Source organism: Hemiscyllium ocellatum, chromosome 10 (assembly GCF_020745735.1).
Source record: "Hemiscyllium ocellatum isolate sHemOce1 chromosome 10, sHemOce1.pat.X.cur, whole genome shotgun sequence".
NCBI lineage: Eukaryota > Metazoa > Chordata > Chondrichthyes > Orectolobiformes > Hemiscylliidae > Hemiscyllium > Hemiscyllium ocellatum.
The window spans coordinates 102,014,086-102,038,889 of record NC_083410.1 but is presented as its reverse complement, the minus strand read 5'-3'; the positions used below and the strand labels follow the sequence as shown (position 1 = coordinate 102,038,889).

General features: G+C 44.0%; 1 protein-coding gene across 1 annotated transcript in view; it reads left to right on the top strand.

The window, feature by feature from the left end:
• Positions 1-13,339: 13,339 nt before the first annotated feature.
• The window catches only part of LOC132819517 (beta-soluble NSF attachment protein), a 44,651-nt gene continuing 33,186 nt past the window's right edge, over positions 13,340-24,804 (top strand). Inside the window, exons 1-2 of the mRNA XM_060831070.1 lie at positions 13,340-13,437; positions 18,341-18,420. Of these exons, the coding sequence (XP_060687053.1) occupies positions 13,340-13,437; positions 18,341-18,420 (178 nt within the window). The remainder of the gene's footprint in view (positions 13,438-18,340; positions 18,421-24,804) is intronic.

Genomic DNA, 24,804 nt, shown 5'->3' with positions numbered 1-24,804 from the left:
ACATGGCAAGGGTGGATCACAAGTCAAAAATCCTTAGAGGATTTTCGGAGTATATTGACTCCAATGGTTAAACACTGACCTGAAGGGAAGTGCATTCTGCAGTGATAGTGTCTGCGTCAGATCACCAAGCCTGGCCATTTCCAAAGCCCTTTGGTTCTGCCGATGATGTGATACATGCACTTAGGTGGGAAAGTGCAGTTCCACAGGTGCAGAATGGCCTCGGGTCTGCAGCTGAATCAGCTCCAGGTCCCAGATCAGTATTTTCTTGGACACATTGGGCCTTATTGCTGAAGAGACCATGAACAGGCGAGGTGCTGATGAGTGCTGGGTGGATTTTCAGTCGGTCCTAGAAGCCTTTGATGCTTACCTTAGTCTCAAGGGCTTCATTCACGAATGCACCTAGAACCTGATACAGAGCAGCCAAAGGCCTTGATATAGACCGTTGAAAATTTATAAAAGGCAGCTCTATCGTGTGAAGATGAAATATTGAGGGGTGAGCTTATACGCATTTGTGAGGGCATGCTCTCTGTTTTACTGCAGCCTAAATACAACTTGACGATTGGAGTGATTGGGACCAAATGGATCTCATTGATTATGAGATCCTTGATTGGGGCTGTTAACCTGGGCCAATAAGGAGGCAATTGCTGATCAATATAAACAAGGGATAAAAAAAACAAGGGGTAAGAACTCCTGTCACACTGAGACGGGAAAGAAATGTCTGAGGTTCTGTTCACTCTGAGATCTGGCTCTGAGGGAACTGGATCAGAGGAGTTATTTCATCTTAGATTTCTGTGGTAAAAAACAAAGAAAAAAATAAACAAGAGATACTGTGGTGTTTCCTATCTTCCTGGTGGTGGAAATTAAATAAAGATTTGTGCACTTTGTGTCTCTCACTGTGTCTCACACCTGCACACACACACACACTATGGGTGCTAGGGAAAAAAATAAGCACTACCACAGTTAGGCGGTAGTGTGGGGGAAATAAAAAAAAAGTGGCATGTCAGCATAGCCTTTTTGAGAAAAAAAAACAAACAAACAGGGGATTTGATCACACAGCATTTGTCCTTTGATGTGAAGGGCGCTGCTTGTCACTGGCCACCTGGGTGAAAAAAAAAGAAAAAAAAGAAAAAAAGAAAAAATAAATAAAAAAAATAAACAAGGGATAAAAAAAACAAGGGATAAGAACTCTTGTCACACTGAGACTGGAAAGAAATGTCTGAGGTTCTATTCACTCTGAGATCTGGCTCTGAGGGAGCTGGATCAGCAGAGTTATTTCATCTTAGATTTCTGTGGTAAAAAACAAAGAAAAAAATAAACAAGAGATACTTTGGTGTTTCTTTTCTTCCTGGTGGTGGAAGTTGAATAGAGATTTGTAAACCTTGTGTCTTTCACTGTGTCTCACACCTGCACACACACAACATGGATGCTTGGGAATAAATAAGCACTACCGCAGTTAGGCGGTAGTGTGGGGATAAGCATAAAAAAAGGAAAGTCAGGGGTTCTGTAATAGAAAAAAGAAAAAAAAACAGGAATGTCAGACAAAAAAAACAGGTGCGCCAGAAGTTCTGTTCACTCAGAGCTGGCTCTAAGGGAACTGGATTAGTATCAAGGCCTGAAAATGTGTTACTGGAAAAGCGCAGCAGGTCAGGCAGCATCCAAAGAGCAGGAGAATCGACGTTTCGAGCATGAGCCTTTCTTCAGGAATCAAGGACTCTCCATCTTGTGTCAGGGAGGGGACTGACTCTGACCTGGCTGGCTGGTCACAGCCAGTGTACTGTGAGGAGGGAGAAGAAGAGGAGGAGAGGTCTTTGAGTGAAGAGACATTTTGACTTTTGGTTTTCATGTTTTTGTCTTTGTTTGGTTTTTGGGTTTCTCTTTTTCTTTTACTGGGCTGTACTGAGTGCACAAGCAGCTAAAAAAAATAAACAAAGGATACTCTGGTGTTTCCTTTCTTCCTGATGGTGGAAATTGAATAAAGATTCATTATGTGGGCGGCACGGTGGCACAGTGGTTAGCACTGCTGCCTCACAGCACCTCAGACCCGGGTTCAATTCCCGACTCAGGCGACTGACTGTGTAGAGTTTGCACGTTCTCCCCGTGTCTGTGTGGGTTTCCTCCGGGTGCTCCGGTTTCCCCCCACAGTCCAAAGATGTGCAGGTCAGGTGCATTGGCCATGCTAAATTGTCCGTAGTGTTAGGTAAGGGGTAAATGTAGGGGTATGGGTGGGTTGCGCTTCGGCGGGTCGGTGTGGACTTGTTGGGCCGAAGGGCCTGTTTCCACACTGTAAGTAATCTAATCACCTGTTGTCTTTCACTGTGTCTCACACGTGCACACACACAACACGTGTGTTGGGGAAAATGTAAGCACTACCGCAGTTAGGCAATAATGTGGGGAATTGAAAAAAAATACATATTTATAGCCAGGAGACTTAAAATAAAAGATTTAATAGTGAGATTTAGGAAAAAAGTACAAAATATAAACAAGGGGTTTAGAATCTCCTCAGTTCAGGAGACTGACTCTGAGCTGGCTGGCCACAGCCAGTGTACTGTGCACCAAGTAAATAAAGAGTGACCTGGTGACAGGATAACGGCCTCTGTGCTATTAATGGTAGAGCAAACGTGCTATTGGATAAAGCAAATGTTGGTGCAAACTTCAAAGCCTGGATGCAACTTGACCCAAAGTTAGGCCCAAAAGGCATTTGTCTCTGCAACAGGAAACCTGTCAAAAATGAGGAAAAGGCAGGAAGCACCATTTTGAAGTGTTAATGTTGTGGCGCAAGGAAGCATTCCAAGTGACAGGATTGTCCACTGGGGGAGTGACTGTAACTTGGGCATATTCAGCCCAGTTCTACAACATGAGATCAGTTATTAAAAGTAAGTCAAACAGCTTACCTCTGGAATGAAAAGGCATCCAAGCATACTGAGCAGAAAAGGTGTGGAAATTATAGATTTTCTCAGTCACGTGGATGTCATTGGCGCTACAGCAGAAGATAATGATCTGGACCAGGGTCAATAATCTTGGAAGTGAAGAATTTCAATGCCACCTTTTTGTTTTATTTAGGAATAACCATTAATGTGCTGACAAATAGTTTAAAATGGCTTAGAGTTGTACACATTTGACCATCAAGAATCAGAGATCTAGAGTCTGGGTGGTTATATCCTTCCATTAAAGATCATTTTGAAGCAATGCTTGGCAAAAATGGTAAATCTCTTAAGTAACCCCTTTGTACCTCATCAAATCAGATCAAATCCTTGTAGAGCTGACAAGTAATGTGTCAAATTTGCCCTTCCACAGCAGTTACCAGATGTTCCAAACCAGGTAAAAGACACAGGATGATGACTACATTGTGGGGCTTGAGGTATTGCCCCAGACTCTTCATTAACATCAGTTTTTATTCACAGAGGATGATTTATGACAATTTCCCTTGGCTTTCTCTGCTTATTGAACTTTCATGGGGAGGAAAACTGAATGTGGAGAAATCTCTCAGCTTTTCAAAGAGTTTGATCAGCTTTCTGATCCTTTCCCAGTTGTGTCAGAAGAGGTCAAACCTCTTCCTTCAGAGATTTCTGCCCAGGGTTTATCCAGAGGGCGAATTTAATAACATGCTATGATCAGACTCAGTTTCATCATCCTGAGGTATCAGATTCTTCAGTTCCAGGTGCAGTACACCACAATCTGTGTAATGCTCTTCCAGACCAGAGAGAGTAAATTTCTTCACCTCCTATGCTGATGCCAGTTTTTGTGACTAACTCTTTTCATAAAGAAACCCCACCGTTGTCCACTGACGATGTGCTGGAGTTTCCGAAAACTATACCTCCACATGCGATCACCAAGGTCTTGCATACAGCGTGCAGCTTAGGTGATCAGCCAACAGTGCAAGGGACAATACTGAAGCGGGAGGATAATCTTCTACTTCTGTATGAGAGCCTAGAAATTCTTCATGTTCATTCATGCAACTGGCTGCAGGGGCATGAAAACTTACAAAGGAAAAGTGAGCTGGGAATGCAGCGTATCGTGTGGCGGTAGTTGCTGTTCTTTTTCTGCAGAGATGGAGTATTGTTCCTGAAATCTGAGGCTTTGCTAGGAGCTGTTGCAGTAAAAAATGAGGTCTGCAGATGCTGGAGATCACAGCTGAAAATGTGTTGCTGGTTAAAGCACAGCAGGCCAGGCAGCATCTCAGGAATAGGGAATTCGACGTTTCGAGCATAAGCCCTTCATCAGGAATGAGAGAGAGTAGCCAAGCAGGCTAAGATAAAAGGTAGGGAGGAGGGACTAGGGGGAGGGGCGATGGAGGTGGGATAGGTGGAAGGAGGTCAAGGTGAGGGTGATAGGCCGGAGTGGGGTGGGGGCGGAGAGGTCAGGAAGAGGATTGCAGGTTAGGAGGGCGGTGCTGAGTTGAGGGAACCGACTGAGACAAGGTGGGGGGAGGGGAAATGAGGAAACTGGAGAAATCTGAATTCATACCTTGTGGTTGGAGGGTTCCCAGGCGGAAGATGAGGCGCTCCTCCTCCAGCCGTCGTGTTGTTATGTTCTGCCGGTGGAGGAGTCCAAGGACCTGCATGTCCTCGGTGGAGTGGGAGGGAGAGTTAAAGTGTTGAGCCATGGGGTGGTTGGGTTGGTTGGTCCGGGCAGCCCAGAGGTGTTCTCTGAAGCGTTCCGCAAGTAAGCGGTCTGTCTCCCCAATATAGAGGAGGCCACATCGGGTGCAACGGATGCAATAGATGATGTGTGTGGAGGTACAGGTGAACTTGTGGCGGATATGGAAGGATCCCTTGGGGCCTTGGAGGGAAGTGAGTGTGGAGGTGTGGGCGCAAGTTTTACATTTCCTGCGGTTGCAGGGGAAGGTGCCGGGGGTGGAGGTTGGGTTGGTGGGGGGTGTGGATCTGACGAGGGAGTCACGAAGGGAGTGGTCCTTGCGGAACGCTGATAGGGGAGGGGAGGGAATTATATCCTTGGTGGTGGGGTCCGTTTGGAGGTGGCGGAAATGACGGCGGATGATACGTTGTATGCGGAGGTTGGTGGGGTGGTAGGTGAGAACCAGTGGGGTTCTGTCTAGGTGGCGGTTGGAGGAGCGGGGGTCAAGGGCGGAGGAGCGGGAAGTGGAGGAGATGCGGTGGAGGGCATCGTCGATCACGTCTGGGGGGAATCTGCGGTCCTTGAAGAAGGAGGCCATCTGGGCTGTGCGGTGTTGGAACTGGTCCTCCTGGGAGCAGATGCGGCGGAGACGAAGGAATTGGGAATATGGGATGGAGTTTTTGCAGGGGGCAGGGTGGGAGGAGGTGTAGTCCAGGTAGCTGTGGGAGTCAGTCGGTTTATAGTAGATGTCTGTGTTGAGTCGGTCGCCCGAGATAGAGATGGAAAGGTCTAGGAAGGGGAGGGAGGAGTTTGAGACAGTCCAGGTGAATTTAAGGTCGGGATGGAAGGTGTTAGTAAAGTTGATGAACTGTTCAACCTCCTCGTGGGAGCACGAGGCAGCGCCGATACAGTCAGGTTTCAGTTAGGAGCTGTTGCAGTCATCATACCTCTACTGATTCAGTATTGCCATCCATCTGGCTTCAATGTGCACTTCATCAGCAGAGTGGTTAGCACTGCTGCCTCGCAGCACCAGGGTCCCGGGTTTGATTCCAACCTTGTGCGACTGTCTGTGTGGAGTTTGCACATTCTCCCCGTGTTTGCGTGGGTTTCCTCCAGGTGCTCCGGTTTCCTCCCACAGTCCAAAGATGTGCAAGTTAGGTGAATTGGCCATGCTAAATTGCCCATAGTGAAGGAAATGGGTCTGGGTGGGTTACTCTTCGGAGGGTGGGTGTGGGCTTGTTGGGCCTAAGGGTCTGTTTCCACACTGTAGGGAATCTAATCTATGGTCTACCTAATTATGAATTATGGTCTCAAGCCAACATTGTAAGCACTAATTGCCTCCTTGTCATGTTGGCTCAGGAAACGTAATCAGAGCTAGGCACCTCAAAGCATGTTTCCACTTCACAACCACATTCCACCAGAAGCCCTGTTCCGCCACCTTCACACACCAGGCTGTAGAGAGACAAGGGCATGCTAAGTGTTAGCCCCCCCCCACTTTGTGTGGGGTTGGGCAGCTATCATGGTGGCAGAATTCTGTATCCCCGGTTTGATGTGAGAACGTTACTTGTAGGGCATACCTTTGGATAAGGTGACATACCTTATCAGGGTTCCTTTTGGAGGCATGACATTGACTTCCTTGAAGGCATCAGCTGCAACTTCATTGTGATGGATGTGAAGGCTCAGTGGCTTGATTTTGCCTCAACAAGGTGTTTCACTAGATGCTGCAAAGTTTATTTTACTTCCTGTTATGTGAGAAACCTGGTGTTGATATTGTGGGATTGAAAAATCCAACATTCATTTGTATAATAAATATTATGGACAAGCATTACACTCCTTACATACATTAGTATTTGGGCTAATACTTGGCAAGTGTTTTTTTTTTCTTATTCATTTATGGGACTGGGTACCACTGGCTAGGCCAGTATTTATTGCCCATCCCTAATTGCCCAAAGGACAATTAAGGGTCAACCACATTGCTGTGGGTCTGTTGTAGGCCAGATCAGGTAAGGATGGCAGCTTCCTTCCCGAAGATACATCAGTGATCCAGAATGGTTTTCGACAATGAATTCATAGTCATCGTTTAGCTCCAGATTTGTATTGAATTCAAATTCCACCATCTGGATTTGAACCCAGGTCCTCAGAATGTTACCGGGAGGGTCTCTGGATTAACCGACCATCTTCCTTCCCACCTATCTGCTCCACCCTCTGCTTCTGACCTATCAGCACCACCCCTCACCTGGATCCACCTGTTGTCTTCCCAGACACCTTCCCTCCAGCCCCACCTCCCCTAAACTCCCCCCCCCCCCAACCCCATTTGTCTCTCAGCCCGCTTACCCCCACATTTCTGATGAAGGGCTTATGCCTGAAACATTGATTCTCCTGCTCCTTGGATGCTGCCTGACCTGCTTTGCTTTTCCAGTGCCACACTTTTTGTCTCTGGATTAACTCTCTGGCGATAAAACCGCTAGGCCATTGTCTTCCCATTGTAGTAGCTTATTACAGAGTTTTATGCTTCCAGTGGAGTGGTATGCTTCACGATATCTAAGGTAATGTGGAGTATGAGGTCTTAATACTAAAGGTCAAATGCCATGATAGAGTAATGATATCACCACCATGACTCTTACAGGTACACTCATAGATTGACTGCGAGATCTAACACAACACTCAGAATTTCCTTCATTGCGTAAATTTACTGACGTATCCCATAAATTATCTGCTCACACATCTTACATTTTAGTCACTATGCATGGAGCCATAGTGGCCTTTCCTACTAGGTAAAAACAATGACTGCAGATGCTGGAAACCAGATTCTGGATTAGTGGTGCTGGAAAGGCACAGCAGTTCAGGCAGCATCCGAGGAGCAGTAAAATCGACGTTTCGGGCAAAAGCCCTTCATCAGGAATACAGGCAGAGAGCCTGAAGGGTGGAGAGATAAATGAGAGGAGGGTGGGGGTGGGGAGAAAGTAGCATAGACTACATTAGGTGAGTGGGGGAGGGGATGAAGGTGATAGGTCGGGGGGAGGGTGGAGTGGATAGGTGGAAGAGAAGATAGGCAGGTAGGACAAGTCATGGGGACAGTGCTGAGCTGGAAGTTTGGAACTAGGGTGAGGTGGGGGAAGGGGAAATGAAGAAACTGTTGAAGTCCACATTGACACCTGGGGTTGAAGTGTTCCGAAGCAGAAGATGAGCCGTTCTTCCTCCAGGCGTTGGGTGGTGAGGGAGCGGCAGTGAAGGAGGCCCAGGACCTCCATGTCCTCGGCAGAGTGGAAGGGGGAGTTGAAATGTTGGGCCACGGGGCAGTGTGGTTGATTGGTGCGGGTGTCCCAGAGATGTTCCCTAAAGTGTTCTGCTTGGAGGCGTCCATTCTCGCCAATGTAGAGGAGACCGCTTCGGGAGCAACGGATACAATAAATATTATTGGTGGATGTGCAGGTAAAACTTTTATGGATGTGGAAGGCTCCTTTAGGGCCTTGGATGGAGGTGAGGAAGGAGGTGTGGGCACAGGTTTTGCAATTCCTGCGGTGACAGAGGAAGGTGCCAGGATGGAAGGGTTGGTTGTAGGGGGACATAGACCTGACCAGGTAGTCACGGAGGGAACGGTCTCTGTGGAAAGGGGTGGGGAGGGAAATATATCCCTGGTGGTGGGGTCCGTTTCGAGGTAGCAGAAATGTTGGCGGATGATTTGGTTTAGGCGGAAATGTCGGCCTTTTCTACTTCATCAGTGAGAGCAGCCCCCTCTAGTGGCTGCTGCACAACCTGCAGGGGGAGAAGCAGCAAGTGACAATCCACCAAAAAGGACAGTGGAGTATGATGATCTACGGATCTCGTTGTCACTTTTTTACAGCTCTCTGTAAGACAGGACAGGCTCTGTTTAAGGTTGTCCCAGGCCATTTGCACCAAATTGCATGATCTGCTGCAGCAGGACCTGTGCTTAGAAGGACCTGGTGACAATCTGCATCCCAGCAGTCCTCAAGGTCACAGCTGTCCTGCATTTTAACCAGTAGCTTGGTTCATGAGTAAACTCAGGACTTAAGAGGTGTCTGCCAACACTCGACCCTTAAATACATCCAGGATGTTTTTGATGCCACTTTGTCCAGAGCATAGTCCTTCAAATGTGATGAAGGGAGTTAAACAACCTGAGACTGCCAATCATCATGAGTATCCCATGGTGTAGGACTCTGTTGACTGCACCCCTATTGCTGTGAGAGTATCCCATCACCAACCTACAGGGTTCATCAATGGAAAAGGCTTCCACTTCATCAAATTCTGATTATATGTGACCATTGAGGCCAAATTTTGGAAGTGTGAACGGGATATCTAAGGAATTGGCCATTACTCTTAGATATCCGACAACTCATGGACTCCTCAATCCTAAGACAAAGCAAGGCAAGGTAGGGATATTTCAGGTAGTCTCAAAATGACTGGACACTATGAGAGTAAGTGAACAGCTCAGAGGTACTTCCTGGTCCAGACCAGGAACCGTGTGTGTGCGTGCACCTGAGTGCGCAGTGTCATTGCTGCTGTATTATAATAATAGGTGTCATTGTACTCTGTGGTCCAGCACTAGAGTGCAGAAGTGTCCTGTAAGTAGATGGGATTGTGCCATGATGGTCTTTGGAGGCTGGCACATATCAGTTGCCAATATCTGTGGATGTGAGGTGCATGTAGCTGATGCCCATTGATTGTACCCTGATGTGCTGTTGTGTTGTGACCAACAAGGAGATCATTCAGAGCAGATTTCCACTCTAACTTCCATGTTGAGAATTCTTAATGTCTAGCTTTGTTCACCGTGGTTGGCACAATAGAAAGCTGCATGTTAATATAGCGAAATGTGCTGTTAAGAAGCAATAATCCCCTTTAATAAGCAACTGGTGAGAATCTCAGCTCGATGCTTAGAACTTAGTTAAAAGATGCAGAGTGTTGTTCCTAATACTGTGATAGGCCTGTGCAATTCTGACACAAATCTCACCGGAGCCCAAATTGTTCTGGTCGGCTTAAGATTCCACTTAAAGTTTCACGTCTGTGAAGTTTCGTCCAGAAGAGAAAGATATTTTGGATTTAACAGCCTTTAAGCAAGGACAGGCATGTTAACTTTTATCTATCCAGCATTGGTCCTGTGCGCAAGTCACACAGTTTAGCAGAGCACACAGTTCTGTCTTTAAATGAAGAACCATCAAGTATGAAGCATTATGTCTAGAACTAGAGGTTACTTTTTAAAGTAAGAGGGTTCAGAGTCTTTGGAACTCTCTTCCTCAAAAGGAGGTGGAAACTGAATCTGAATATTTTTATGGCCAAGGTGGATAGATTCTTGATAAACAGGAGGGGGCGAAGGTGAAAGGCAATTGGAGACAGGCAGGAACTGAGAGTAATCTCATCAGCCATGAGCTCAATGAATGGATGAGGGGCCAACATATGCATCTAATTTGTATGTTTCTAGCATCTACAGCAATCTGGGGTCAGATGAAATGGAATTCAGCCCCATTATCCATCACCCCATCTCGTTTCAGTCTCTTGGTTCAGTCCATTGGCACAGTGAGACTCATTTGACTCAGTCTGATGAGCGGAAATTGCTTTCATGTTGCCAAAAACCACAGCTCAGTTCATATGTTTCAATACATCTCAGCCTTCCAGGCCAAGACTACAGCTTAGTTCTCATTGCAAAATGTAGGACACTACAAGGCATATCTAGCACAAATTGAACTGATTGATAGTTTGTGATGTGTGGTCTCAATATGGTTTGTAAAGGCTGGGTTGTAGCGCACCTGGAATTAAGAGAAACTTCCTGGTGTGTGTTGGCTAACACCCAATGTTATTCAGGGAGTAGCATAAATTTGACAGTGACATGGGAATTACAATCTACTCTTGACAGATAGATCTCTGTCTCCCATACTTGCCACATTTGTTTTGTTCCTGTATCTGTCTCAGATTTATTTTCCTGCCTTTCCCAATTTCCTTGGCTCTTTTATTTTGATAATCTAATGTTTTCTTACTGTCCAATGCTCTGCTCTCTTGTCTCACTTCTTTGATGCACAGAATCAAAATTATGTTTCAATAAAAGCTCAATTGCTTTGATCTCGTAGCCCTTCAAAGCAAGGAGGACTTTGTCATGGAATACTCTCTGTGGCAAGAAACTGCACAAGGGGTCTTTAAACATGTGGAAGCTGTGGTGCTGCAGTTACTACATGTAGCATTTTGTTTGAATAGGAGATTCCCCTGCTCTTATCCCCTGTCATGGAGATATTGGAAGGATTTACAAGTTGATGGTCAACCGGTATAATCACATTGTGAACACAACTTCCTTAACTATCAAATTCCCAGAGTGGGGCTAGAAGCTGGAGCCTCTGGATTAGAATTAGGGACCTTCTCAAGGGCAATAGAGAGCCATGACAAATGCTGGCCACCCAGTGATGCCCACGTCCCACATGTGAATAAACAAAAGGTCACTGCACCACATGCCTTCCCTCAAACTCAAATGGAATTATACAAATAGAGAACAGAGGAAATCTCATCTTTTATCCTTCCGAACAAAATAGAACTAAGGAATTCAATGAAATCTCAGTAGAGAATAATTCATGTTGTATATACTGGAGGGCAGGAAACAATGTTGTAAGTGGACCAGTGCGAGTAACTAAAATAATTTACTTATAGTAGGAGAAAGTGAGGACTGCAGATGCTGGAGATCGGGGTTGTAGGCATCCGATCCCTTATTATATACTGCTTACACTTGACATGAGGCTACATTATTCCTTTGCAAACTCCAGGAGCCTGTTTGGGAGGTGCAAGGAGTCAGATTATTGGCACTATAATTAAATTGGAAAGTGTGGTGCTGGAAAAGCACAGCAGGTCAGGCAGCATCCGAGGAGCAGGAGAATCAATGTTTCGAGCAGAAGCCTGATGAAAGGCTTACACTTGGAACGTCGATTCTCCTACTCCTCGGATGCTGCCTGACCTGCTGTGCTTTTCCAGGACCACACTTTCCAATTTAATTATAGTGCCAATAATCTGACTCCTTGCACCTCCCAAACAGGCTCCTGGGGTTTGCAAAGGAATAATGTAGCCTCATGTCAAGTGTAAGCAGTATATAATAAGGGATCAGATGCCTACAAATATGTGTGCTGCATTAGTACGTGTCTTCATGGAGCCTGGCTGTCGCTGCTACACACTGTTGTGAGACTTGATCTGTTTTTTTCTCAGTATGGTATTAAAAATAGAAAATGCTGCAAGTGATCACAGGTCAGGTGTAATCTGTGGAGAGAGAGAAACTAAGCTGACATTTCTGATCGATGATGTTTTATTGGAGCTGGGAGAAATTAGAAATATTCTGATGAAGTGGTAGGACTCTGGAAGCTTGGGGTCAGGTCTGCAGACAGAACTTGGAAAGAGCTGAAAATGAAGATGAGAATTGAATGGGTTAATCCAAATAGGTCAGTGAACACAGAGGTGATAAGAGAACTGGATGTTTTGGATGGTACCTAGTTTATAAAGTGTAGAATGTAGAGGGCATTGGAATATTTGAGATTCAACGATTTTTTTTATTCCTTCATGGGATGTAGGAATCATTGTATGGGCCAGCATTTATTGCCCAACAATAAATGCCTTTGAAATGAGTGCTGGTAATTTGCCTTGAAATGGCTGCAGTCAATTTGCTGTAGGTAGACTTACAAAGCTGTACAGGAGGGAGTTCCAGGATTTTGACTTAGGAACGCTAAAGGAATGATAATATATTTCCAAGGTGGTACGGTGATGGCTTGGAGGGGAACTTGCAGTGGTGATGCTCCCATGTTTCTGTTGCCCTTATTGTTCTAGATGGCAGTTTCTTGGGAAGGTGCTGTCGGTGGAGTCTTGATGAATTTCACCTATGCATCATTTAGATGGTAATACCACTATTACTGAGCATTAATGGAGGTGGTGAATGTTTGTGGATGTGGTGCCTGTCAAGTGGGCTGCTTTGAGATGGTTGGCATCGTATTGTTGATCCTGACCTGAAACATCGGCTCTTCCTGCTCCTCTGATGCTGCTTGACCTGTTATGGTTTTTCCAGCTCTGCACTTTATTGACACTGCATTCATCTAGGCAAGTAGGGAATATTCTGCCACACGCCTAACTTGTGTTTTGATGGACAGGGCTTTGGGAAGAGGTGGAATTCTCACCAGAGGATTCATAGTCTCTGAAATGGTCTTATAGTATTGGCTAGTCCAACTTGATTTCTAGTCAATGGTAACCCTCAGGTTATTATTGACCAGAAGTAAAATCAAAACTTGCATTTTATCCGATGCAAGCTTTATTCTGTAATCTGCATTTTAAAAAAAACGTTGCTACCTGACATGATCAGTCATCTGAACACCAATCTGTATGTGTGCTGTCCAAACTCAATACAATCTCTTGCCCTTTGGCGTCTGGGCTGGCAGGGCACGATTGGCCCTCTGGGACTTGTAGTCCTGCAGCTGCCGGTCGGGCGCCGGAAGTACTGGAAGCGCTGGGAGAGATAGGACTACAATAGCCGGCATGCTTCGCGCGGCGGCTGGTCCACGGGGAGGGGGCGTGGCCTCCGATCAGCTGGCGGAGTCAGGGGCTCAGGCGCTGCGCCGTCTTGTCCTGTGGGCGGATTAAAGAGGCTCAGCTCTTAACTGGGCAAAGGGTAGAGGGATAGAGAGAGAGAGAAAATAGCTTGTAGTATCTGCAAAGCTAGGCGAAGGATTGAGTCTGCATTGGCAATAAATTATATGTTGCATTGAAAAAGAAGAGACGCAACATTTTTTAAAAAATGGATAATTCTGGAAAAGAGAAAGAAGCCATGCAACTGATGGCTGATGCAGAGAAAAAGGTGAAATCATCGCATTCCTTTCTTGGAGGTTTATTTGGGTAAGAGCAGCATCAGTTTAGTTTTGTGTACCTTGTGTTTTATTTTGAGGGGGGAGGACAGCCCTTCTAGCAACAACAGTCTTGGGGTTAATACACACTGACTCTTTGCATTGTTAAAGTCTATTGGTCATGCATTTTTCAACAAAAGATATACAAAATATTCCTGGGTTTTGTTTTTAAATATTGCATCTGTGGGGGAGTTATTCTGAAGCATTCCGCAGACGAAGCCTCCACTGAAAATACTGCAGTGCTCGCTAGCTGCCATTTTTTCTAACCTCCCAGAGGAGGGTAATGGGATAATTTCGGATTTATGTTTTGTTTTACTAGGATATGAAGGGATCTGAGAGGATTGGTAATATTTCTCCTTTCCGACAATCTGCAGTGTCAGGACCGTACGGGTAAATTATATAATCATCACTCATTGGGAATTAGACATTTTTTTTTCTTGTTTGGGGGTGTGGTGTGGGTGGGGATAATATTTTAATTCTGTCCAGCAAGATTGCAACAAAGGCCAGTTGCAGAGGATCTATGCGTCAAGTGTGGCAGTTCAAGGTTACGGTAGCTGTCCAGTCACTGGTGCTGGCTGTTGGAGGCTGTTCTGGCACTGTTACTGGATGTGTGAGGTTCCATTGCATAACATTGCACCTTCGCCTCTCGATACACTCCTGATTTGGGATTCAGTTCGCGAGTTGTACGGCTGCTGACCAGGAGTAGTCGCATGTAAATTAATAAATCCCTGAAAAACTCGCAAGCGCTTATGGTTTTAAGGAAACGAATTTGCTGCTACAAAGACTTTAGTGTATTTGAACTGAAGGCAGATAATTGAAATGTAAACCGGTTATATCAGCATTTTTAATACAATAATATTATTTGGAAGTTAGGATAAAGTAAATGGTGCTACTAAAGTGCTGTGTTGTTTATTCACAATGCTCCTATTAGTGTCTCCAAGTGTGTAGTAAAAAACTTAAACCTTATTTGCCCATTAAAGAAAGAAATGGCTAAAAGTGCCCATTTTCTCTCCAGCAGAAATAGAAATTGATGGAAAAGCTCAGCAGGTCTGACAGCGTCTGTGGAGAGAAATCAGAGTTAATGTTTCAGGTTGAGTGACCCTTGCTCAGAACCCTTTTCTGTCTTCCTGCTTCCTTCTAGCAATATACCCACTGAATCAGCAAAGTGGTAATTGTTTATGTGAGTGATGTAGGTGTGTGCACCATTCTGGTATTTGGCCTGAGTGGCCATCATAACCTATTCCAATAATGTATTCACCAAATAGAGACACCACCCCTCCTCGCCCCCCCCCCCCCACATACACACATGCACCCTGACATACACGCACCACCCCACATCCCACACACATACATCCCTCCCCCCACTCTGTCTGTCTGTCTCTCTCTCTCTCACACGGGGCACGGTGGCACAGTGGTTAGCACTGCTGCCTCACAGCGCCTGAGACCCGGGTTCAATTCCCAACTCAGGCGACTGACTGTGTGGAGTTTGCACGTTCTCCCCATGTCTGCGTGGGTTTCCTCCGGGTGCTCCAGTTTCCTCCCACAGCCCACAGTGGGTCAGGTGAATTGGCCATGCTAAATTGCCCATAGTGTTAGGTAAGGAGTAAATGTAGGGGTATGGGTGGGTTGCGCTTTGGCGGGTCGGTGTGAACTTGTTGGGCTGAAGGGCCTGTTTCCACACTGTAAGTAATCTAATCTAATCTAAAAACACACACACACTTGTGGTTACACTGGATAATAAGGGTCACTCAACCTGAAACATTAACTCTGATTTCTCTCCACAGATGCTGTCAGACCTGCTGAGCTTTTCCAACAATTTCTATTTTTGTTGGAGACATAATAATTAGCAGCAGGAACTGTTAAGCCATTCCCTCTCTAACCTAACTTTAGTGCTGCTGCATTTGCCTCAGCAGATATCATAAACTCAAACAAAGACCGAGTCCTTGAACTTTGGACTTTCATAAGTTCCAGCTATTTGTTGGATTTTCTTGCTCAGGCAATGGGAAATTCCTTGAGGTGATTAATGAGAGATATTACACCACATTGTTCTTATTAAGACTTAAGAGCAACTAAGCACTTTCTTGCAAGTACATTATTTTCAATGTTTAAATTAATATTGAAACTAAAATGTTGATTATATAATAGCAAAACACTATTATATAAAGTGTTCTGAGACATTGGCAGGTCTGGCTAAACTCTTGTCATAAACCACTATTCCAAGATATAACCACATTTTCAAAAATATTATTCTGCTAAGATGCTATTTTATACATTTGAGCCACCTCTATCCGTTTACAACTGAGACTGTGCCCCTTACTCCTGAACTCTCCAGAGTAGGAAATGGGGTCTCAGCATCCTCTTGAGTTCTATTCAAACTCTTCTCACAGAACAATCCTCTCAGCCTAGGAATCAATCCAGTGAACCTTTGTTGTGTTCACTCTCTGAGGGAACCATATCTTTTCTGAGCTAGCAGAACCTGGTTTGATCCTGAGTGCTCAAGTTTATTGTTTTCATAGACCACTTAATATTGAGAAGCTTTATTGTCACACAGCAAGTTCAAGTCCATGTTTCCATTCATTTGCATCTACTTTAAACTCTTAACATTTTTTTAAAAAGTCTTCTAATTGCATCTATGTGAAAACTAAATCTCTAATCTCCTAAAATTCAAACAGGGCAAACTAATGATAAAGATATGTAAGTATAGACAGTAGATTAGATTAGATTAGACTTACAGTGTGGAAACAGGCCCTTCGGCCCAACAAGTCCACACCGACCCGCCGAAGCGAAACCCACCCATACCCCTACATTTACCCCTTACCTAACACTACGGGCAATTTAGCATGGCCAATTCACCTGACCTGCACATCTTTGGACTGTGGGAGGAAACCGGAGCACCCGGAGGAAACCCACGCAGACACGGGGAGAATGTGCAAACTCCACACAGTCAGTCACCTGAGTCGGGAATTGAACCCGGGTCTGAGGTGCTGTGAGGCAGCAGTGCTAACCACTGTGCCACCGTGCCGCCCACTATTGAACTTCCTGAATTTTGTGAGCTGTATTTTGGACAGCCCGTGTCTCTAATCTGCACTGTACCTCCACAGCCTTGAGGTACCAATAATACAGCTATCATAGACTGGGACCACTAATGCCTCTTGCACTTTAGACTTACTTTATTAATGTATTATATTTCATCCCTGACTTTGCATGGGCTTTAATATTTTGGGCACAATGTCAGCAAAGATTGCTACTGAATAGGCGTCAATGTAGAAATGGATGAAGAAAGCAAAGATCAGCCTGCTGATCACCTGTTGGGAAACACACACTGTTGAGTGTTGAGGTGTGTCTGGGAACTCATCAACATAATTGTATTGCAGTTGGATCAAATACATACATTTCCATCAAGGATCACATGGGATTGGTAGGAGTGTACTAAGGTGCAGCAACACTGGGAAACACACTTAATGTTGCTTGTCTCAATTTAAGTTCGTATGCAGCTACAGCAAGTGATTAAAATGGTTGCTGGCATGCTATTCATTATTATGAGAGGAACAGAATTGGTGAGACCACATCACTGTGTGCAGTTTTGGTTGCTTCATTTAAGAAAGGATGTAATTACTTTTAGAGGCAGTTGAGAGGAGATTGATGCCTGGGTTTTATTTTCGACGGGAGGATGAACAGACTGGGTTAGTTTTTCACTCGAGAGAGGGGTGACTTGATGATTGAAGTGTATAAGATCCAAATTTTCTCGACAAGATGGATGTGTAAGGATGTTATCTCTTGCAGATGAATTCTGAACTGTGGAGTGATGTAGCACAGAAACAGACCCTTCGATCCAACCAGTCCTTGCTGACCATAATCCCAAACTAAACTAGTTCCTGTGCTTGACCCACATCCCTCCAAACAATACTTATTCATGTACTTATCTGAATGTCTATTAAACATTGTAACTGTACCTGCATCCATCACTTCCTCTGAAAGTTCATTACACATAAGAACCACACTGTCTTAAAAATTGCCCCTCACATCCTTTTTAAATCTTTCTCCTCTCACCTTAAAAATATCACCCCTAGCCTTGAAATCCCCCATCCTAGAGCAAAGATATCTACCATTAACCCTATCTATACCCCTCATGACCTTATAAGATCACCCCTCAACCCTCAAGCCCTCCATTCCTGGCAACATCCTGGTACATCTCTTCTGAACCCTCTCCAGCTTAATAATATCCTTCCTATAACAGGGTGACCAGAACTGGACACAGTACAGGGTTTTAGGTCACTTTTTTTTAGAACAGAGATAAGGAGAATTATTTTTCTGAGGGTTGTGGAACTTTGGAACTCTCTGCCTCAAAGTGGAGGGTCACTGAATATATTTGATCCGAGTTTCTTAAATTCTTGTTAGGATCAAAGGTTATTAGGAGCAGATGGGAGTGTGGAATTTGAAACCCAAATATATCAGATGTGACCTTTTGAGGTAAAAACAATGACTGCAGATGCTGGAAACCAGATTCTGGATCAGTGGTGCTGGAAGAGCACAGCAGTTCAGGCAGGATCCAACGAGCAGCGAAATCGATGTTTCGGGCAAAAGCCCTTCATCAGGAATATTCCTGATGAAGGGCTTTTGCCCGAAACATCGATTTCGCTGCTCGTTGGATGCTGCCTGAACTGCTGTGCTCTTCCAGCACCACTGATCCAGCTGCGACCTTTACTGAGTCAAGCAACAGCAGAGGGGCAGAATGGTCTACGCCTGTTTGTGTTTTGTATGTTGTACAAACACATCTCCAATCTTGATTGTGACAATGTTTGGAAAGTCGAGGGGCAAGACAGAACTCTTCAGGCATTTAAATGGCACAAAATTTCGTGGTATGTTAAATCTTTTAATGTTGTATTACTTCACAGAGGCAACACAAGAGTGGAAGAGGCATGTGAAATGTTCGCCAGAGCTGCAAACATGTTCAAGATGGCTAAAAACTGGAGTGGTGAGTTGCTTATTTCAACCTGGATTACAATTTACAGGGTGCTTGCTATCTCAATGTTGCTGCTATTAAAAGTTTCAAAGCAAAAGTGATCATTACACTTAAACAATCAGGCCCAGCATTTGATGTTCTAAGAGAATAAGATTTCTGTCCCTTAAGTAGGGTTAAGCTGCATGGGCCTCATAATTTATAGTTGAAATTATCATTGGTGATATTACAGTAGTTGAAATAGTCCATGGGTACCTGTATACTGGTTCGGAGGATTCCCCATATTTCTATAGGCCCGTCAAGTGATCACTGAAGAGACCTTTTATGATATGCAGTTTGCCTCCAGTAACATAAACCCTTAGCATTTGTAGTGCAGCTATAATCGATAGATCTGGTGCAAGACAGGGTCGAGATTTGATTGTGTGGAATTAAAATTCTGCGAAGTTTGTGCATTTCAGAGGAAGTGATTATGTAGTTGATTTGCAGATGTGGAGCTTGCTGCCTTCTTCCACATCTGCTGGAGTGACAGATGCACAGACTGCCTCTGGTTTATGTCACTGTACCACTGGTTTTCTGTCAAAAGTAAGTCACTGTGCAGCCAAGCATGTGTGTGGCTACTGGGGGAAAAAAAATAAACAACTATGGAAATCAGAAACAAAAACAGAAATTGCTGGGAAAACTCAGCAGGTCTGGCAGGGTATGTGGAGAGAAATCAGGGTTAATGTTTCCGGTCTAGAGACTGTGTTTTGTATGTGTGACTACTGATCCTCAACCCTTCAGCCACACGGCATCAACGTCAACTTCACTAGTTTCCAAATCTCTGCACCCCCCCAATTCATCTTAGATCCAACCTGGCCTTGCCCTCTTGACCTATCCCACCTGTCCATCTTCCTTCCCACCTATCTGCTCCACCCTCCCTACCAATCTATCACAGTTGCCTCGCACCTGCATTCATGTATCGCCTTCACACATGCTCCCTCCCCCATCCCCTATTTATCTCTCATCCATATCTTCCCCCTCCACACTCCTCATGACTTGCTTATGCTTGATACGTCAACTCTTCTGCTCCTTCGATGCAGTCTGACCTGCTGGTGCTTTTCCAGCACCACCCTTTTTGACTACTGACCCATAGAACCCTTACAGTGTGGAAAGAGGCCATTCAGCCCACCGGACCCTCAAAAGAGCATCTCATCCAAACATGACCCATTACACTATGCCCATAATTCTGCATTTACCATGGTTAATCCACCTAGCCTGAAAGTTCCTGGACACCATGGTGGAATCCACCTAATCTGCACATCATTGGACTGTGGGAAGAAACCCACACAGACACTGGGAGAATGTAGAAATTCCACACAGACAGTTGCCTGAGGGTAGAATGGAACCACTGAGTCACTGTGCTGCCCTAATAAGGGAACACCACAGAATGATATTCCTGGTATTGCTCGCCAATTTCACCAATTAGAATGCACCTCACAGTTGATTTTGTTTCTGTTTGTTAATTGCTTATTTCTGGAAGTAATTGATTTCAAAGCATGAAGGAAGGGACTTTAAATATTTTTAAAATGAAGTATCTGTAAAAAATATTCTTGCAATCATCATCCATTTGCAAGCTAAATTTAACATCCAACAAGCATGCGCAGTATTTAGGATCTTGTGGGTTGATGGAAGAACAGATTATTTTTTAAAAAAGATAGATCTACTTTAGGAGTTAAACATAAAAATAAATCTGCAGTTGGAGGATGTTAAGAAACCACAAAATGGATGAAAGGAGATTAGGGGATTAACTGTGATGTTTGGCAGTAATCATACACCAATGAATCGGTGAAGCGTTCTGAGAGTTTGGAAGGCAATTCGGGTTTTGATCAGTGTTATTTATTCAAATGCGTCTTGCCTTTTAAGTATCAGCGTGTTGTGCTTAGAGGTGTTTAGACCAGACATGAAGACATGTAAACCCAGTTCATCATTTTCCAAACCAACCAAGAATTTGCATTCTTGGGCATTAACGTTAAAGTAGCCTTAGTGTGTATAATGTCACACTGTATAAATCAAGCTACAACAATGGGCTATGATTGAGATCTTCTGTAAAAACAGGATTTCAAAATAACATCATCCACCACATGCCAGCAGATGTGAAATGAAATTCGACTTGAAGCACAAAATTATCTCTTGGGTTTTGACACCAATTTGCACAATCTATTGTTAAGCTTGATCTTATTGAAAATAACTTCAACTCAATCTTGATTATTTTTTATACTTGTATCTTTCTGCTTGTGAATTGACAGGCATTGTGTGTGTAGCTACATGCATTCAAGCTGACAACTCAACTTATAGCTTGAAACACAGTTTGCCATTCAGATGGATTATCATACAACACGGCAGTGTACTATGTCAAAAACAAACTTAGGTTTACCAATTTAGCTTCAGCATTTAATTTTCTTCACTGTCCTTTCATATGGGAATTTTGCTTCCTTCCTCCACACAAATAAATTCATGAAATCACAGAATCCCGACAGTTTGAAGCAGGCTATTCAGCCCATTGAGTCCATACTGATCCTCCAAAGAGCATCCCCCTATATTTTCGGAAAGATGTTGTGAAACTTGAAAGGGTTCAGAAAAGATTTACAAGGATGTTGCCAGGGTTGGAGGATTTGAGCTATAGGGAGAGGCTGTTTTCCCTGGAGAGTTGGATGCTGAAGGGTGACCTTATAGAGGTTTACCAAAATTATGAGGGGCATGGATAGGGCAAATAGGCAAAGTCTTTTCCCTGGGGTCAGGGAGTCCAGAACTAGAGGGCATAGGTTTAGGGTGTGAGGGGAAAGGTATAAAAGAGATTTATGGGGCAACTTTTTCACAGAGGGTGGTACATGTATGGAATGAGCTGCCAGAGGAAGTGGTGGAGACTGATACAATTGCAACATTTAAGAGGCATTTGGATGGTATATGAATAGGAAGGGTTTGGAGGGGTGTGGGCTGGATGCTGGCTGGTGACACTAGATTGGGTTGGGATATCTCGTTGGCATGGGCGGTTGGACCGAAGGGTCTGTTTCCATGCTGTACATCTCTGACTGTGACTAATGCACGTAGTCTCCAGGGATGCGCAGGCTATGTGCAATTTAACATGGCGAATCCACCTAATCTGCACACCTTTGAACTGTGGGAGGAAACCAGAATACCCAGAGGAAACTCATGCAGATATGGGGAGAATGTGCAAACTCCACGCACACAGTCGCCAAAGGCTGGAATTAAACCAGCGTCTCTGGTGCTGTGAGGAAGCAGTGCTAACCACTGTGCTGTCCCACAGAGAGGCCCAGATCTAAATATTGGGGATACTTCAAAATTTGAAATTATAAAAAGAAACTCATGGGAGTATTCAGCAGGTTTCAGGAAAGAGAGAAATGGAGTTAACATGTAATATTGTTGACCATTTGCCAGAACTGCTGACAAAAGTCATTGACCTGGAATATTCGTTCCAAATGTTGTTCCTACTTTTTGTAGATTTTTTGTTTCTTTTTTTTATTCTGGAGATATTACTTCATTCTGATCTCTCTGCAAAGCCCCACAATAATTCATCTATTGAATAGGAGCATGAATTGAGAGAGGTCAACTAGACTAGTCCAGCTGTCAAGTAAATAGACATTCTTTATTTAATGTAAGCACAATGCTTTATTTTTCTTATATGTTTAATTGTTTACTGAAATGGAATAAGGACTGTTCTAGAGCAAGGAACTGAGGGAGGAATTGCTGACATTTTGGGGATAAAAGTGCTGCTGAAACTAAATTATTCTAATTCATGTTCACATTGCTTCAGTGTTCAAGGCTGTTTGTTGATGGACCAGAAGCAAGGGGATGGGTATCAAGTAAGATTCGGCCAGCAACAGGTTGCTGATTGGTTTGTGGAGTTGTGACCAATTGTGAATGCCATAGGCATGGTGAGAACAATCTGATTCTTGTAGAGATGACCAACTTGTGGGTGTGAATGATGCTGGCAAAAGACTTTGCACAGCTGAAGAGAGAGGAGGTGCATCTTTTTTCTCCAGTAAAATATTTAAAGCCTGAAGAAAGACAATTTATTTCTCCTCACCAGTTATTGTAAGCTATGGCTGTTAGGAAGTAACAAAGAGACTTTGTAGTTAATGGACCAATTGCCTGAGACTCCTGCGGAGAAGTAAAAAGTACCTGGAGAAGAGCATGAAAAGCAGAAAATCCTGGAAAACAAAATGATCGTCTGAGCAAACCCTGTGTACTGGGTCCATTGGAATGCTCCCCCATCCTTTTTTTTCACCTCCATCCATAACACCAATTTTTCTTTGTGTGTCTCTGTCTGTCTGTGTGGAGGGAATGGAAAGTCTTGAATTAGTAGTATTACACATTGACAGTTCATAGTTGTTTACCTACAGTCAATCTATTCATCTGTAATAACTACTAAAGCCATAGAGTCAAACAGCATGGAAACAGACCCTTCAGTTCCACTAGTGCATGCTGACCCTAATCCCAAACTAAATTAGTCCCACCTGCCTGTGCTTGGCCCATATCACTCTGTATATTTCTTATTCATGAACTTCTCTAAACATCTTTTAAATGTTGTAACTGTACCTGCATCCACCACTTCCTCTGGAAGTTCATTCCATACATGAACCATGCAGTGTGTAAGAAAAGAAAAATTGCCCCTATGTCTTTTTTTAAATCTTTCTCCCCTCACCTTTAAAAATAGTCCCCTAGACTTGAAATCCCTCACCATAGGTAAAAGACCTCTGCCATGCACCTTACTTGTACCCCTCATTATTTTATAAACTGCTATAAAGCCACCCCTCGGCCTCCGATGCTTCAGGTGAATTAGTCCCAGCCTATTCAGCCTCTCTCTGCAGCTCAAACTGTAAATCTTTTCAGAACCTTTTCAAGTTTCACGACATCTTTCCTGTAGCAGGGAGACTGGATCTGAATGCTGTATTCTAAACGTGGCCCACCCGATGTCCTGTACAGTCCCATTCTGTTCTTGTTATTTGCCAGAATGAATCCGAACCACAGTGAGGTGGCGTGCTGGACCTGTCACTGCAACAGCTTTACTGGTCAATGTTGAAATACCCGGTGTTCTAATAAACTAGATTATACATAATCTTTGTACAGGAGATTGATTGATTTTATTTGGTTACAGCACGGTATGTTTTGAACATTGTTACATGGAACCCTGCCCCTTTACAGGGAAGTCAGGGACAAGAATACAGACAGAAAGCTCTAGAGAAACTCAGCACGTCTGTCGGGAGAGAAGCAGCAGTCACATTTTGAGTCTGATGTGCTTCTTCAGAACTGCGACAAGGGCAAGGAAATGAGAGAAAATAATTTGGACTATCAACATTCATTTCAATATCCTAAGTATTTGATTTTTGAGCATCTGCTAACGTTACTAACTGATTGCTTAATCATCAAGATATAGAGTCCTAAATCATTGAGATAGAGATTTTTCATAATTTCGTTTGGATTCTTACCAATTCCCATTTGTGCCATTTTGTTCTACTTACAAAGCTAGCTTTATAGTAGTAATTTGGATTCACCATGTTAATATGTTTAATATTTTTTCATGACCCCTTCCCACCCCCACAAAATCCCCTTTCTAAGTTACTTTCCTTCTGGACTGCAAGTCTTAAGGATTATCTATTCTTTGCTCACAGGAGATATCCTTTCCTCTTCATTCCTAGTTTCACTATTTTAATTTTTTTTTAAAAAAAACCTTTCCAATGTATGTAAAGCAGATGTGGTTAGAATGGTTGCTCTTGTCATTAAAGCACTATTTGACAGAGGGGGACATCAGTGAGCTCTGGCAAAACAGAAGTTGATGGGGATCAGAGGGAAAATCCTGCCACTGAATGCATGTAGCACTCTGCACAAAGGGTAGTGGCACATAGAAACCCCATCACCTGAATTGAATTTATTGTCACATGTACCGAGGCTTCGTCTTGTGAGCAACACAGGCAGATCAGAGTTAAGCTGCATAGATAGTAAATAATAGATAAACAGTGGCAAAAACAAAAACACAGATACAGGCGAATGCTAAGAGTTTGAGTCCATTCAGTATTCTAACAAAAGCAGGGTAGAAACTGTTACAAAACCGGCTGGTGTGAGTGTTCAGGCTTCTGTACCTTCTCCCTACTGGTAGAGGTTGTAGAAAAACATTGCTAGGGTGGAATGGATCTTTGAGAATGCTGGTGGCCTTTCCTTGACATTGGGCCTGGTAGATGGATTCTATAAATGGGAGGTTGGCCTTTGTGATTGTCCAGGCCGCGTTCACCACTCTCTGTAACCGTCTCCGATCTTGAAAGGTACAGTTGCCATACCAGGTAGTGATACATCCAGACAGAATGCTCTTGATGGCTCACCTATTAAAATTGGTAAGGGTATTCA